We start from the raw sequence: 18,133 nt of genomic DNA on the forward strand, positions 1-18,133 counted from the left end.
GAGTTATTAGCAAAAAACACTGACCAATGAGAGCGCGCATAGACCGGGTGCGCGAAAGCGTGAGCAAAAGCTTCGAATATGACGGCCGATCGTCGTCGTGAACAAATGTATCGATACTGTCGGTATAACGTCGGTATAACGTCGGAATAACGTCGGTATAATAGAAAGCTGTTAGATGAAAGTTACGTTGAATAATGAATAAAAAAATCTGGATTATTGTTAAATTATCATTCATTCATGAATAAGAAATAACAAAATTAGTCTCTACTCACGTAATCAAAGTAAATCGAATTTATTCGATACGTTTATTCGTTATGGCAAAGAAATAACGGATAAAATATGGAAAATTATTTTCCTTCGATATTGTGATGATGAAAAAGAACAAATTCTCATTTTTAAAAAATTAAATAACTTTTCTATTCAACAAATAAAAATTTGAATTGAATAATTAATAAATTTAAATGTAACTCACCCATTGAACCGCAAATAATCACGATGAAAATGCATCTCTGTCACTGGGTCGATCCACCGATCCTTACTGTTCTCATAAATAATAGAAACTTTGAAAAAACTCTCAAGAAACTTCACTGTCACCTATCACTGTCATCTCTCATTATTAGTTTTCATTATCACTTTTTTCTGTCATTTTTCACTAATTTTCACTAATTTTCACTGTGAGTTCAACACATAAATACGACGAATGAAAACACATAAATGAATATTCAGAAATAATTTAAACTATATTATCTTGAAAGCAAGAAAACAGAATTTTTTATTAAAAACAACGATACATTTTATTTCAACACGTATCTTTCGACAATAAACGATGACTGTCGATCGACGCCGCAGTCGTTCAACAGATCATCGTTGCATGGCAACCGTTCGCGACGTATGCCTCGCGATCGAAAACGAAACCGCGATCCGTGGCCAGTCTAACAATGTCTTCTAATAAAATACAATATAATATCGATTCCTCAATTCGGATACCTTATAATGGGAATATAGCGTATCGTTAAACATACATATCTATGAATAATCGTTCACGCGTTTTCATTCGGTCCGTTTACCGGTCGTGCTTATGTTGTGCAATTATTAGAAAGAGACAGTGAAATAAATTGAGAGTTCATTGACCCTGCCAGGATATCAGCTGTTGATGCTCTGATCGGTGGATCTACCCGGTGACATAAATATTTTTTATCGAAGCTAGTTTTTTCATGAATCAATGGGTAAGTTTTATTTAAGTTGTTTCCATATTTTTAAAATTATACGTACGCAGCAATTGATTTATTTCACTTCAATGAGGTACTGCATTAGATATTTTATTCCAATTTTATCCCATTTCGTAGGGAAGGTACTCATTCGTTTTGAAACGTGAATTTATTCATTTGCTTCATTAGAATAATCGACAGAATGAATTTTCGTGAATTTATTCTTTTTCCTTTTTAAAGGCTTAAAATAAATACAAGATACTTGGTCTGGGTAAACAACAACTAATTGGTTTATCTCCCATTCACGAATTACGAAGAACTTAATATTATTCTTAACTTCTTAATTCGTTATTCAATTTAACTTTCAGCTAATAGCTTCCTGTTATACCGACGATATACCGACGTTATACCGACATTATACCGACGGTATCGATACGTTTGTTCACGACGACGATCGGCCGTCATATTCGAAGCTGTCGCTCACGCTTTCGCGCGCCCGGTCTATGCACGCTCTCATTGGTCAGTGTTTTTTGCTAATAACTCGAAAATGGAGCCTCAACCAATATTTTGGCAAAGGAAAAAGTTGTTTAGAATCGCCCCACCTACCACCCCTTTTCGGGTCCTACACTAATTGCGGGACACCCTGTATATGTCAAATATGAAACACATAAAATATTTACAATGTGTGAATTCATTAATTTTTTAGAATGTTCTAAACACAATTTTTGTCTCGTTTCTTTCATAGACAGATACATATGCAATATCCACTTTCGGCTAATAATTAAAAAAATTTCAAAACTCAATAAAAGTCATACTAAATAACTCGAATTTGAACTGATATTCTACAATCAAATATGGGTACCTCTTCATGGATTAATTTAACTAACTATAAACAATACAAAGTTTACAACTAATATAATTTATTCCATATTGTTTTATACAAGACAAAATTTTTACAGTGATTTTGATAAGGTAAATTAATAATTACAAAAAATATGTAATTTACAGTATCATAACAGAAATATATAAATTTTCATGTTATATAATTATAAAACATCGTGGTAGTCAATAAAGGGGATTTCAAAAGACATATAATTTTTAATAATTTAATAAATAATGAAGAAATTTAATAATGTTAATATTTGTATTAGTATAAGAGTAAAAATAAAATAACACAATTTAATTTAATATAAATATAACTAGGGGGCTGTGCCCCCTGGCCGCTTCGCGGCTCAACCCCCCAATGCGCTTCCCGCCTAGTCATAACGTAACGGTGTCAAGCGTAACGCTGTCACGGTTAGGTTAGGTTAGGCGAAGGGAGCACGGTGGACGAAGTGCTGCCAGGGTGGCACAAGTCGGATCTCCCACCCCCACGTGGTGTCCGCTGGGATAGAGGCACTCTAGGCTCTTCGGTAGCACTCCGGTGCTACCCAAGGGTGAGGGCCTCTATACTAACGGGAGAACGGCGACCTCAGGGGGCACCGGTCCGTTATGGACATCTGTCACGGGTAAGGGGTCCCAGGGACCCGAGCTTTGACTCACACCGTAAGCCTGTGGTCATGTTTCGCAGGAACGGGGGGCTTGCCTTAACCGGCTGGCCCGCGAGGAGTAAACCTCTATAAAAAATCTGCTGTGTGGTCTCGGGACGGAATTTGGCCACGGTATCCCCTGCCTGAGGTATGAGTCCTCTAAAAGGGGTGCTCCCGTCGTCTTCAAGTAGGCCCTGTGAAGCGTGTGGCGATGCCGGCGGAGTCTTCGGACCCTGGTAGGGCCTCCGAAGCCGGTAAGGCTCACGCCGAGGGATGAAAACGGGGGCGGCGGGGGCGAGTGAGGGCGCCTGAAATCAAGGTGTATAGGCAACCGTGCCGAGGATTGCGTGGCCGCCCAGCCGTAAAACAGGGCGGTCTCGAACGGTTCTCTCGGGGGTACCTGCCAACCCCCCCCCGAGTAATTAGGCTCACCCCGGTAGGCGGCTCTGTCGGGGCGGACTGGATTTCCGACCTATTCGTGGGAACACTATGGGAACTGAAGAAAATAAAAACAAACAAATATTGGGGATTGGGGGGGATGCGGCTCGCTCGCAAGAACGGACGCGTCAAGTGCAATTGGAGAGATTGCCCGGGGACTCGATGGAGCTTTCGCGCTCCCGGTCTCCCGTGGCTATGGAGGTGGCACGGGCCGAAGAACACCGCGGTCTGTCGCCGGCTGTGGCTGGGCCAAGCGGTTGCGAGGAGACGTTTCGGCCTCCAGCCAGCAAGCCTGTGCCGGACGATAGGGGTCGACCATCCAGCAGGAATCGATACACTTTGAGGCCGTCTTCCAGGGCATCGTCCGTCGATCCGTCGTTGATGGCGGATGTCGGTGCCCTGGAACTCGACGGCAGCGATTCGGATGTGTCCACTGCCTCGTGGACGACGAGAACCTCCCTGGAAAGGAAAAGACGGGGTAGGCCGCCCACCTCGGGTGACTACGTGGATTTGGCCGCAGCAAAAAGAAGACTGCTTCTGGTGGAGGAGCGGGTGGTGGAGGTACAAGCTGCCAAAGCGGTTTTGGACCCGACCGTGCCGGCACCGCCCCCGTCAAGGTCTGCAATCCCGCTGCCGGACGAGGCCGTACTGGCTCGTGAATTTAGGACGATGCCCACGGCGGCCATCGCGGCACGCGTTCTCGACCACATGGAGCCGGTCGACAAGGTGGCTGCCCGGAGCAAGAACCTGAACGGCAGGTTTGCCTGGGCACTACGCGTGGCCGCGCACGAGACGAGGACAGCGGAGACCGAACTGGCCACTCGATCCGCGACCTCGTCCTCGGCGGGACTTGAGGCCGAGAACAGGGCTCTCCAAAAGAGGGTGGAGGACTTGGGGGTGGACCTCCGACAGCTCCGCAAGGAAATGGAGACGATGCGGCGCGTGCCAATCACTCCGGCGGGGGGAGCGGACACTGTGCCCGTTGTGGTGCCGGCGCCCGTGTCCCAGGTGGCACGTACGTCACCTTTGCCGCCATCGCCGGGGCCACAATCGCCGAAGACACCGTCGTCGTTGAGGGGTCAGAAAGGTCCATCGGGGCCTCAACCAACCACTGCTAGGGGCAGGGACCCAGCCTGTATACAGCGGCAGGAGGATCCGCTAGTTCGGATAACGCAGCTGATAGATCAGCGCTTCGTTGCGCTTAGGGCGGAGATGCTCCCCCTCATGTCGGCGTTGGAGGGACCGAGGAAGCCGCCGCCGGCACCACCAGCGGTGGGTCTTCCTCCCCCCAAAGCCAACTTAAAACCGGCCCCCACTCAGAAGAGTAAGAAGGGGCAGAAGAAGATGCCCAAGCCCGCTCCCCTGCTGCCTGAGGATCCGAGGACTGCGTCCCGTCGGGCTGCACAGCCTGCTGCGGTTCTGGCACCGAAGCCTGCTGGGCCGGAGGAGTCATGGACTACCGTCGTCGGGCCGAAGGCACGTCGTGGTGCGGCGAAAGCGGCGCTGGTTGCGGCGGCGCCTGCAAAGGCGGGCGCCCCGACAACCCGGGGTACCCAGAAGGGAGGACTTGGCTCGAAGCCCGCGAAGACGATGCCGCCGCGTGCCGGCCCATTTACCTGCTGGACGAGGCGGGAAAGCTCCTGGAAAGGATTATAGCTTCCCGCCTCCACAGGCACCTGTTCTTGGTAGAACCCGATTTGGCGGACAGCCAATTCGGCTTCCGTGAGGGACGATCGACGATCGACGCGATCATGCGCGTCAAGTCCCTAGCGGGGGCGGCCGTATCCCGGGGCGGGGTGTGTGTTGCTGTATCATTGGATATAACCAATGCATTCAACATCCTGCCCTGGGCCGCTATCAGGGAGGCACTGGTTTACCACCGGGTGCCTCCCTACCTAAGGGCGGTTATCGGGTCCTACCTGAAGGACAGGTTTATAGACTATGTGGGCCGGGGCGGTTTCATCCGGAAGGAGGTGAGGCGCCGCGTGCTCCAGAGTTCCGCTTTGGGACCGGATTTGTGGAACACGACCGCGTCCAGCGGGTCCCTCTCCCCGACGGCACGTATGTCATCTGCTACGCAGATGACACGTACATTCTAGCCGTCGGGGAGACGTTTGAAGGGACCATCCGTCTGGCCGAGATGGCTGTTGCCGCCGTCGTCGGACGGATCCACGAGCTGGGGTTGAGGATAGACCCCCGTAAGACCGAGGCCATGTTTTTCCACAACAGACCTCGGTCGCGGGGTCCTCCCCCCTCGTGGATCCGGGTGGATGATGCCTGGGTCGAGGTCGGGGCCAGTATGAAGTATCCGGGCCTCGTCCTCGACAGCCACTGGCGCTCCGATCTCCATTTCGATCGCTTGGTCCCGCGAGTTGAGCGGGCGGCGGCCGCCCTTGGCCGCCATAAGCCCAATCTCGGGGGGCCGAAAGTGAAGGTTCGCCGCCTGTACGTAGGGGTGGTGCGGTCCACGATTTTGCATGGATCAGCTGTTTGGGCGTCGGCCCTGGTGGTCAGCTGCCGCAGCTTGCAGCTTGTGCATCGTCTGCAGAGGCGGCTGGCCATCAGGGTCGTTAGGGGATACCGTACCATCTCCCATGGGGCGGCGATGGCTCTGGCGGGCCTTATACCGTTCGAGTACCTGGCCGGGGCTGATGCGCTCGTTTATACGCGCATCCGCGCCCTGCAATGTCTCGACGGTGTCCCGCCGGAGCCGGAGGCGATCGATGAAATCACGCGTCAGGCCCGGCGACTGGCTGTTTCGCATTGGAAAATGGATTTACGCGCGTATTCCGGCAAGCCAGTCGTCGGGGCCCTCCTGCCACTCTCTGATCAGTGGCGGGAGCGGCGGCATGGTAGGATCACCTACCGTATGACACAGGTGCTCACCGGGCACGGCTGCTTCGGTGAGTTCCTGTGTCGAATAGGGAAGGAGGCGACGGCGGCCTGCCACCATTGTGGGGAGGCTTCGGACACGGCGCAGCATACGCTGGAGGTGTGCCCCGCCTTTTCAGCGCTGCGCCGTGTCCTTATTCAGGATGTTTGTTACGATCTCTCGCTGCCAGCGTTAGTTGGGCATTGCTGGCAAGCGAGAGGTCTTGGAAGGCCGTGGCTTCTTTCTGCGAGCAAATGATGCTGCAGAAGGAGACTGCGGAGCGGGTTCGCAAAGAAGCGGACCCGCAGAGAAGGAGAAAGGGTCGCACCCGTCGAGGTGCGGCTGCACCCGGCAGTCCATCTGCAGTTGTTCGAGGGAGCAGTCGGGGCCGTCGCGGGCCCCGGCCTGACTCCCCCGTTTGAGGATTGCTGGCCGACGGTCCCTCGGTGTAATGCCGAGAGCCGTCGGTCTTTTCCAGGTCTCTGACCTGTTGGGGGGCGGCGACTCCGGGGAGGCCTTACGTCTCCCCTTGCAGAGGCACCGCAGGGGCAGTGGCGTCCTGGATGGGGGCCCAGGATGCCCTGCACGCTGCCCGGGGGGGGGGGGGGGGGGGGGTGCTTCGGTGGTCCGGGCACCGCCGTAAAGATTAGTTTGTTTTGTCGGAGGGAGGTCTTGTGATTTCCCCCCGGGAAGGGCTTGAAAGAGCAAGGCGCGGGAGTCCCGGTTGTTTTCCACGAAGTTCCCGAGGCCCCTAATGCGTCATTCGAGGAGGTTTTAGTGCCTAAGAATCCCACATAACCCCGCGCCCTCCCCCAAGGGTGCCGGGTATCTCTGGAAGATATCCCCCACGTGAAAAAGGTTGGTAAGTATGAAAGTGTTACGCGTGACACCGTTACGTTATGATTTTATACTATAGAGAGTATGATAGAGTACAATATGACCGTGACAGATATAACCTAACCTAAACCTAACCTTTTTTTTTTTTTTTTGTTTGTTTAAGGAAGACAGAAATCCAGTAACGGACATCTGAGAAGATAGCCCAGATAGTGTGAGACTCCCGCTTCCGGCGCCCCTAGAAGAGGGGCGGTTTCCACGTCCTACTCACTAAAACTGTCTCCCGCCCCCGCCTCGAGGGACGGAGGGTGGCGGCAACCCGCCAAGGCTTCCGTACCGGAAACGACATAGTCCCCTTGGTCTAGGCCATCGCTCGCAGTTGTGAAAGAAAGACTACCCCCCTCCCCCTCGCCCCCCACCCCTCGCGTATGTGTTCCATGTGTGGGGAATGGATGCTCTCAACCAAAGGGTTTTGGTCCTAGGGGCTGCGTCAAGATCTAGGGGAGGCTCCCGGGCAAAATGCGCTGACCTCCAGCTGACCTTGTAACGCCCCCTCGACACCGCCTTCCGGTGGGCTCGAACATACGGCAAAAAACCGCGACCTCTCCCCACCATTTCCCACCTAAGTGTAATTTCTAGTTTAAATTCCCCCGCGTTTGCCTATTTCACCCCAGTCTTCTTCCACAACGCTACATGAGTCCATTGCTCTCGGTAAAAATTTCTCCTTCCTGTCTCCTGTCGATTCCACTCGGTCCCCGTTGTCGCCCCCTAATGGTGCCATGACCAGGCTGACGACTGGGTTCCTTGCTGAATCAACCGTTGATCGAAGGGGTGCTCAATTCGATTTGACCTCTTTCCCTCCTCTCCCCCGCTCCGTCGGTCCCCGTTTCGTGCCCCCTAATGGTGCTATGACCAGGCTGACACCGGTTTCCTCCTTTGCAAGTTTGAGTCGTTCGATCGATCGTGTCTTGTTTTCTCCTTCTTCTCTCCCGCCGATCCCACTAGGTCCCCGTTGTCGCCCTCTAATGGTGCCATGACCAGGCTGACGACTGGGTTCCTTGCTGAATCAGCAGTTAATCGGAAGGGTGTTTGGTTCAATTTGACCTCTCTCCCTCCTCTCCCCCGCTCAGTCAAGATCCCGCAGTAACTGTGCTTGTATACTAACACATAGCGGCGCATGCACATATAGGCGATGTGCGAGAGAAAGGTCCGATTTCGTACTTTCGATCTTACGTCTCGAAAATTGCATAAATTCACTTTCTGAGGATAACTTTAGCACCGTTAGCTATCCACAATATCGCGCTGCACATTTTACGTCAATAAACATCACATTCTGAATAAAACGAAAAATTCTTCGGATGTACACGTGAGACAGACATAGATTTTGACAGTCAAGATGGCCGCTCCTAGACACGTTGCGCCGTATTTTCGCTTTTACGCAAAATTTAGAGATTCACTCACCGAAAACGATAGCAGCGCGACATTACTGTAATGGTACGATGTCGGGTTGGTCCATTTTTTGTCAATTTATCAGTTCTGAAAGACGTAAGATCGAAAATACGATTTTGCACACCGGCGCCTGTCAACGATGTTCCGCCATGCAATTATAGTTTCACGATTATTTACTTGGAGCGCTTGTAGTATTAGTCGCATGTTGTCGCGGTTTTGACCACATTACCTACAACGTCGATGAAAATACGAAACTGTCGGTAACTGCATACAATTTTCGAGACAAGGTATGACACTGCGCATTGCATTGCGCACATCACGTAATTCAACTGTTCAGGGAAAATAGAAATCTCAATTTTCCACCTTTAACTTTTCCGTGCTTTATTAACAGAGATGGTCTTCGACCATTCGCTTCCGCAAACAGTGATGAACTGACTCGCACGAAAAAACATTCATCGCCACGCACGCTGACGCATTCTCGCCCGGAATCATTCCTCGAACTCGGACACCCAACGCGACACTCGATCCGATCATCTAAACATCCTCTCGCAAACGCTACGCAGCATTCAATCGGACTCAGGCAAACTACTCATTATCTCATTTCATACACATCGAAATTCTTACAGCTAGACTAAATATAAGTTTAAATCATATAGTGCATATACAAAAGCAAAATCAAATCTTACAATAGACTGTAGTGCAAGAATAAAAATGTTTAATCGTTAGATTTTGGAGAATTTTTTATTCTTCACAATTCATTATTAGAATCATCGGATCTCATTTAATTTACGACATAATATTATGGAATTGGAGAGAAAAAGTGCGATATGTCGGTTGCCGGAATCGAACTCAGAACCACAAGAATCGTAGCAGCCGACCCTACGCGTTTACCTACGCAATTTCTTGCAAATTTGTTTTCTAATAGTCGTAATAAACGAATCACATTGCACCGAATTTATATAACAGAAAATAATATAACACATTACCTCTTGCCGGCTGTTAATTCTGTAGGATTACAATATATAACAAGAAATTTTATAATATATTTTTAATTAAAAATAAAGGTAAACTCGTAACACAACGAAAAAAGAATTAACTCGTTCGCTTCGCGATTCAGAAGTCAGTCCGCTCGTCCTTTCCACCTCCTTGTACGGTGCTCCACCTCAAAATCTCCGACGGAGAAGATGCGTCACCGTAACGATGACGCCCTTCGTCGAATTTTTATATTTTCTTTATTGACCCGTCAATTCGTCTTCTTATTATAAAATATATTTGAAATAATTATGAATAATTATCAAGAAATTGTATATAATAGTATATGCAATAGTATTTAATATAATACTGGAACTATTATGGATAATATCACCTAACCCAAATCATATTAAAAGTATTACAAAAAAGAAAATTAAAAACATAACATGAAAAACTAAAGGGTTCCACAGACTAACGGGGATTCGATCCCACGCCTAGAAAACATCCACCAAGTGCGAGGCAAGAGTCCCAACGCTTTCGCTAATAATGCTGTTGCAGTATCCTTTTACGTTTCTGAATATAACTAGATACGACGTAAAATTCATAAATGTGGTTTTTTATTTTTTACAACTACAGTTTGCAATATAAAAATGTGAAAAAATTCTGTAACGTGTGCTATGTGAATCTCAATGTTTTAGAATTTTTTTCGGAATTTTTGTACGAGATTAAATAGGCAAAATAGGCCAAAAACCGAAATTCTGTTTTTCCCTTTTTACTGCCTGCATGGTTGAGATAAGGGGTTGAAACTTGATGTAAGATGTTTTTTTTTTTATATGCTATCAACTGTCGTATTGGATATTTCATTTGGCTCAAGAGCATTTTTGATCATCCCCTCCCTCTTTCCTCGAGTCGCGCTCGCTAGGATTAGGAAACTTGGCTCGAGCCTGTATTTCTAAAATTTGCTTGACGTCTAAAAATAGATTGATAGATATGGCAACAGCGTAACAATCCGGCAATGATGCCTTCGCGTCCTTTGTCTGTCAAAAATTGGTTGGTAATAGGAATAGGAATAGGTGGCTAATAGAGTTTAGATATATTTGTAGATCTAGTCGATAGATGACGCAACGCGAGTTGTCTAGTTTCCAGATTGTTTATTTCTAGTATTATCCGCTCATAGATATCGTCGCTTCGATCGATTCGGAGATAAGCCAAAACGGGATCCTGCCCTTAAGGGCCGCTCTCCATGCGCCTGCATCGACCCTTCCCCGGCCATGTTGGATGTTTGCGAACCGGCCTTTACGCTCTACGCTTTCCCTCGCGCGAAGATGCCCATGTGTTCGTACGATATATCGAAACTTGCTCGACTGACGCCATTATTTATTTACTATCAAATCACGAAAATACGAAAATAGCCAAAACTAATCACCGCGTGCATTCAATATGCCTCATTCGCCCTTTCCCGCACTCTAAATCCCTAATGAGATTTACATTATTAATTATTTAATTTAATTTCTGCGACTTTCTCTCGCAACTTCGACATGTCGCACGACCACGTGTTCGCGCAAATTCTTCTTCGAGGGCAACTTTCACCCTCAAATTGCACTATTTTCACTCGCGATATATAAAAATAATCGTGTTTAAGTCGCGCACATATTTATTTTATTTCACGGTCGGCCCGAACACTCGTTTCCTCGCTTTCGATTACTCATGGGTTTGCACCCCATGCTTTCCCTCGCGTCGTGTGGAGGTCGCCATTACCGAAATTTCGATTTTTATTTATAAATTCATTATTTCACCTCCGATTTTTACAAAACTTTACCGCTCACTTCCCTCACGGTCTCCCCTCACTTCACAACACTATTTATCACACTTCAACCACTTTTTCCCACCAAAATTGAACTTTATCGCGGAGCGACCCCCGAACACGTGCGCTCGCCACGACAGCCAGCCGCGTGCTCTTAACCTAAACCTAACCTAACCTAACCTAACCGTGACAGCGTTACGCGTGACACCGTTGCGTTATGATTTTGTACTATAGAGAGTATGATAGAGAATGATAGAATACAATATAACCGTGACAGCGTTAGGCGTTACGGATTTCGCGTTACGTTACGATTTTATATTATAGAGTATGATATATCTGAAAAAACGTAACAGCGAATATAACGAATGATAAGACAAATAATAAATATATCGTCAGGAGCGAGAATAAAACACACACGGTTTTGATGAAAGTAAAGAATAAATGTATTTAATATAAAGTATTTACAACGTGACGCGCACTCGAGACTATATTTCAAACGACTAACGACTAACTTTCGGAGCACGGTTGTCGCCGTTGCGACAATACACAAAACCGAAAAATAAACAAACTAACTCAGAGAGGGCAGCAAGATGTCGAATCGATCTACATCGATCTAATCTATCATATATTATATTAAGAATTCATAGTTTAAAGAACACATTATATTCAGACAGATTATTTGTCAAAAATATTATATTTATATTCAGCTAAATTATTTTAGTGCTTTCTTATTGTTATACTACTACATAATTTTCTAGCAAGTATGCAGTGTTACATTATAAAATTGACTTCATAGCACGACAGTTAGAACAATTGGGTCATGTACCTTACACTAACAATTTTTTATCTAGAACATAATGTATCAAATGGAATTCTTCTTTTCTACTTTAATTTAAAAGGATTAACCAACAATACTAATTTCTGTTCTAATTTAAAAAATTGGTTTCGTAATGTATGTTGAAAATTATGAAAATACACAAAGGTTGCAAAACTAAAACAGCTGTGTCTTTTAAACAAATTCAAAATCAGGAGAATGCTTTAAATTATAAATTTTTTTCATTTGAAGAATTAATTTTACATCTGATATTAAATGTAATAGCAATGGACAAAATCATTTGGACTGATTGCTAGTTTTAGTGTTAAACAATCACATTCTTATGTATTCAATAATGAGATAACAAGTTGTGTTTATTATTCACTATTAGAGTGAATACTCTGTGTAAATACATCTCCATAAAATTCTTTGGGTAATCAGAGATGTAGATAAATAAATAGATAAGGAAATAGATATATAGATAAATAGATCGAGAAGAAGTGAAAGGGAAGATCAGATTATTTGTTCGAATACGGACCCCTGTGTAGTTAACTTTTTTAGTCGTCTATTATTGGAGCGAAAGGCTTCTACCTACCGCAGGCCACGTGCACGTCTCTCTCCTCATTTTTAAGGAATTAATCAGAGCTAATTGCCAATCTGTAAGAAGAGGGAGATAGGACCCTTCTATAAAACTGAATTACAAGGTTCCTTCGGATTATTTCGACTTCAACAGTTTAATTCGATCTTTCACTGAACATTTAATTTATGACACGATAAAATTGAAAAATTGTTGACGATGTTGTGATTAAAATTGAAGATCAGTCCTTTATTAATTCTTTGTCGACATTATAGTATTTTATGACTTTCAAAAGTGTACGCGATTTTCAAATTCTCAAACTCACGAGTTTCCAAATTTTTGAATTTTCGTATGAAGTTTCAGATTTTAAGAATCTGAAATTTCACAGTTTAAATAACTATCTAATTTCTCAAATTTAAGACTCTTCAAAAGCTATATCTCTAAATTCTCAAATTTCCAAATTATCAGGTTCCCTAATTTTTGGATACACAAATTTTCAAGCTCTTAAATTTCCAAATTTCTAGAAACTTAAATTTACAAATTTTAAAATTTTCATAGTCTCAAATTTTCAAACTCCTAAATTTCATAATTTTCAAGCCTGTAATTTTCACAATTTACGTATACCAAAATTAAAAAAAAAACTAAACAACTGAAATATTACCCTTGTAATTAACGATTAAAATAATTCATTAATTTTGAAAGCGGGACAAATCCATTTGGGTGTAACATCTTTATTTTGTTTTGCCAGCATTGCTGAATAATAAACATGCGTTATTAGGAAATACAGAAACTGTGTATTAGTGCCTACCAATATTTTTAAATTTATTGATATGCAAATCCTTAAATATCTCGCAACAACAAGAAATGAATTTGCCCCACTTTCCGAATAAATTCCTTGCATATGCAATTCGATAAAATAGCACTTCGCCACTTAAACGATATTTCGTGTTTCCAAAGTAGTTTCCAAACTTAATACAGAAAGCACTCGACCAATTCAATAGCTGCGTGTGTCTGTTGCAAAATATTTGACAGAAATAACCGGTCGATATCTATCAAGCGTGAATTCGAGTTATGTTACGATACATACATACATTTTGAATGCATCGCACCTTGATGGAATGTAAAACTTCCGTTAAACGGCTGCTCGAAAGTCGAAACTGGAAAAGCAGCGAAAAAGGAGGAAAAGAAAGGAAGAAAGAAAGAGGAAGTAAACTCTTTATGGACTTGTTTGTCGCTGCCCGGCTTTTTAGAAATTATTCGAAAAGTTCGAATCCGCGTCAGAACATAACCACAAGATCGTTTTAGACGATCATACGACAGTTAGGTTAGGTGACTTCCTCTTTTAGAGTGATTGAATGTCGAATACCAGAATTTTTATAAACAACAGTTTGAATCACGAGATCTACTTTGTAAGTCTAATTTCCGCTTAATTCTTATTTTCGAAGTTTCTGAGTCAATTTCTGGTGTATGTATACGCGCTATTTTGCTTCAACTTCAATTTTGTTATTTCCGTAAACGCTCGTAAAAGAGAACAACGCAGTGAAGTCCGAAAAGCGTACTTTTGTGAAAATCCGTGTCTTAAGAGTGATACATAAGCTTCGTTAAAATGTCACTGATGGAGTGTTCCAATCTGGACAATATTCAAGAACTTTTGTTACAAAATATATAAAATATACATTTGAATAAATAAAAGAAAGATGAGGTTCTAATCTTCTTATTTTACATAAAAATTCAAGCTAACATTATTAGAATTTGAAATAACGGAACAAAATAAGCAACAATATCATATCAACTTAAACCAACATTCAATTTTGGTAATATCGCTTTTTGGTAATAACGTTTTTCAAGAAACGTTAAATGACACTTATTACCGAACGCAGCAAAAGTTATTAACAAGGGACATTACCCAATCGCCAATCGCCGATTTTGATGCGCTTTGAATATGATATAGAACGCAAAAAAATATTTGACACGTATTTTTTTTTATCGGCCATCGTCCATGCTGAAGGGGTGAAAATGGCCCCCAAAGTTGGGGTTGCAAAACATATTTTCTCGAATATCTCAGGAACTATTAGGCCTAGACAAAAAATTAAAAGTGCAAATTTTTCTGTTTTAGAAGGCCAATAATATGGCGTAAGTGGATTTTTGACAAATTTATTTGTTTAAAAAATATGTTAAAAATTAACATTATTTTGTAAATTTTTTTAATAAAACTTTGTACTATTTTGATCAAATTTTACACATGTAACTATAGGTCAAAAGACAAAATACGGATAAATTGGAATTTTTAATTTCGCTTGTGGAAAAAATATTATTTTTTTTTAATCCAGGTTTAACGTCGCATCTACCTTCAGGTCATTAGCGACGACTGGGTTCTATTTCCTACACTTTTATGGACTATATACTATGGTACAATTTGATTTCTTTCAGGTACTGTAGGGTATTCTCTATGTACTTTTGCGAAGTTAAGGCTGTGGACGGTGTTATTCCATACTTTTGTCTTTGGGTCTGATATTTGCTGCAGTCAAAAAGTAGATGGTGGGTCGAGATATTCTTTCTGCAGACCGTGCATATTGGTGGTTCTGTTTTTTTTAAGAGGTACTCATGTGTGAGTTTACAATGACCGGTTCTAAGTCTGGCTAAGATAATTCTGTCCTTCCTCTTAATATTGCTACTGGGCATTGTTTCGTAGAAGTCTTGAGTTACGTTAAGAGTTTTTATATACTTAGAAGTTCTCCATTCTTTATTCCATGCTTGTCGTTCGATGTGGCGTACTGCGACAATGAGGTCTTGGTATGGAATCTGTCTGCAGCTGTTAACTGGCGAGGACAATGTTGCTTCTTTGGCGGTTTTGTCGGCTAACTCATTTCCTTCGATTCCTTGGTGGGATGGTACCCAGGCTAAGGTTATATAATTTCCAATGTTGTTAAGATTCGTATAAGTGTAATGGATATTTAGGATAACTTCATGTTTAGATTCAATAATTGGGTTTACTATTGCTTTGATGACACTCATAGAATCTGTGAAAATGATGAAAGGTAGGTTATTATTATTGTCCTGCATGTATTTTAAGGCTTCAAAAACTGCCCAAGCTTCTGCTGTGAAGATGGATGAGGCTTTTGGAAGAGGGATTTTTTGGATTGTACTATCGTAGACGACGGCAGCTCCTACTGCCTGGTCATTTTTTGATGCATCAGTATATATCCTTTGGTGGTTAGGGAATTTATTACATAGTCGCTGAAAATTAAATTTATGTTCAATGCTACTGATTTGATCTTTTGGGGAGTACTGCGAGGTCAGTATTGGTATCTGGAATTTTTTGGATCCATGGAGCAGGTTTCCTATGTTTACGTGGGATGATCGGGGTCGATGTGATTTCAGCAAGACTCTCGTATTCGGCAATTCTTCCATAGAATGGAATTGGAGACTTAGGTTTTTTGATTTGTAGGTGTGTATATCTATTAGTAAATATGTTATTATAGGTAGGATTATTTGGAGTGGAGGAGATTTTAATTGCATATTTTAGGCTTAGGTATTTCCTTCTTTGTTCTAGTGGTGGTTCTTTTGATTCGAATAGTATGTATTATTGTCGTTGAAGTTATACGTACATTTTATACCTTCCGTTCGGTGCACAACTGATTTCTATACGTAATATTTTGGAAATTGTATTATATTACATTTTTTACACTAACTTATTTAAAAAAAAAATTTGAAGGTCCAAAGGTACCTCTATAAAAATATGTCGTTCGAGTCATATATCGCATTTGATTCGCGTTATGGACGCGTACTGGTGGCAGTATTCGACGCACGGAGGATCTTAACGCGTAAATTGTACTTGTGCGAAGTGTAATATCTTCATAATGATGTAGAATACGTGCAATTAAAGGAATTACATCTGTTGATCAAGAATTGCTTCACGATTGTAAAATATATATTATTAGGTTGGGTAACTTTGAAAATATCACTTTTTTAATAATTTTTTAATTTTTTAAAATTTTGATAAGAAATATCATATAGCCAAATAAAACTTTGACAGTTTTAAGTATTAAAAAATCGTTACTGGATTAATACAACCTTCTGATGTATGTGGTTATAGAACATGGAAAAATTTCGCGCATTAAATATTAAATCTTTTGCCTACGTTAGATTTACAAATTAACGTACGGGCATGGGACAATGGGGAGCCTGCGTTAGCTAGCTACTAGAACGACCCACGATCAAGTATCCAAATGGCGTATACCCGCTTTACCAGTCAAGTATTAAGAATCATTGCGGCTCTTGACAGCGAAAACTGTTCCGATTATACTTATCCAGGAGACTTCTAGCTTGCTCAACTTCGAAAACTGTTCTGCCATTTAGGCGAGTTTCGCTCGGCCTTTTATACTCGCCAGCCTGGCAATTTCTTGGAAAACCCCCATAACGTCGAAATATATAATTGTCGTATAAATTCGCAATTAGACATTAATTATGAAAACGAACGATTTAATTACATTATCAATATCGCAATCTACATAATAGTTTATGTTCCTGATATAAAAGTAGTAATTTAATAGTGTTTTAACGAAAATCGCATTTTCTATCCTCCTCTATGTACTACGCACGACTTCTATACGGATCTGAGCTAAATGTATAAGCATACGATGCTTCTCGAACATTCCATTGAATAATATTATAATTTACAATATATACTGCAATAAACTGTCGAAATTAATACATAAGGTACTTGATATATAATGTACTGTCGGTAATTGTCTAATATTGTCGGTAACTAAACTATTCTCACGGTGGGTAATTGAATTAGAGCACAGAACTGCCATGTTGGTGACGAAAAGAAAAAAAAACTCTTCCAGGGATGTTACACAAACATATAATCGGAAAGTCATAACAGAAAACAAAATTTCCAACCTTTCGCTTAGACGTCACGCAGTCTATCTCTGTCATAAATCGTTCAAAGGCAAAATAGCACAGGCTAATTACCCCCGACGACCCTCCAAAATACGTTGACGCTAACGTATGTGTACAATGAGATACTAAATATTAGGAACATGAATGCATATATGAGGTCCATTGAGGACCCCACTTACCTAATTCGGTGCTAACTTTGATTATAACGACAATTTATATCTGTAAACACATTGAACATAACATAATAAATATAGACAGAAGCAAATAGCCGAACTTTCAGTTCACAAATGGCGGGGCTAAAAATGTTAACACAAAAAATGCAACACTGGGGTCCTCTGCGGACCCCACTGATGCATTTAAGGGTTAACGACGCTTTGCGTGTGCGAAACGCTTGCGGGGCAATCGTAGCTTTGCACTCCTGCGAGTAACTTCGACGGAAAGCAATATAATATAATATGTACAATCCTACAATATAATATAAGAGCTTGAATATAATATACAGGGTGTATAAAAAAAGTCGGAACCCTTGAATATTTCGAAAAATATAAGTTTTATCAAAAAATGTTTCAGACAAAAGTTGTAGGGTTTAAAAAGTTCTATTTACTGGCAACATCATTTTGACCTTGAAGAGTCACTGGAAGATCACGTGAAGGTCACTTCAATTTTTTTAAATGGAACACCCTATATATTTTTGCATATTCTTGTAGCTTACCTCGAGAGCTTTCTAAAAC

The 18,133-nt window shown here is 42.7% G+C and overlaps 2 protein-coding genes across 2 annotated transcripts; one reads left to right on the forward strand and one right to left on the reverse strand.

Moving 5' to 3' along the window:
- The first annotated feature begins 5,780 nt into the window (after positions 1–5,780).
- On the forward strand, positions 5,781–6,305 carry LOC143265176 (uncharacterized). Its single transcript, XM_076535657.1, has one exon. It carries the CDS (start codon positions 5,781–5,783, stop codon positions 6,303–6,305), a length of 525 nt encoding a protein of 174 aa, XP_076391772.1.
- A 982-nt stretch (positions 6,306–7,287) lies between these two features.
- On the reverse strand, positions 7,288–18,133 carry LOC105663964 (uncharacterized). The gene is made up of 2 exons (XM_012296464.2): positions 15,223–18,133; positions 7,288–14,574 (listed from the first exon to the last, which is right to left on the reverse strand). The coding sequence occupies exons 1-2, from the start codon at positions 16,014–16,016 to the stop codon at positions 14,559–14,561; spliced, it is 810 nt and encodes a 269-aa protein (XP_012151854.1). The 5' UTR covers positions 16,017–18,133; the 3' UTR covers positions 7,288–14,558.

The sequence above is a fragment of the Megachile rotundata genome, chromosome 9 (assembly GCF_050947335.1).
Source record: "Megachile rotundata isolate GNS110a chromosome 9, iyMegRotu1, whole genome shotgun sequence".
Classification (NCBI taxonomy): domain Eukaryota; kingdom Metazoa; phylum Arthropoda; class Insecta; order Hymenoptera; family Megachilidae; genus Megachile; species Megachile rotundata.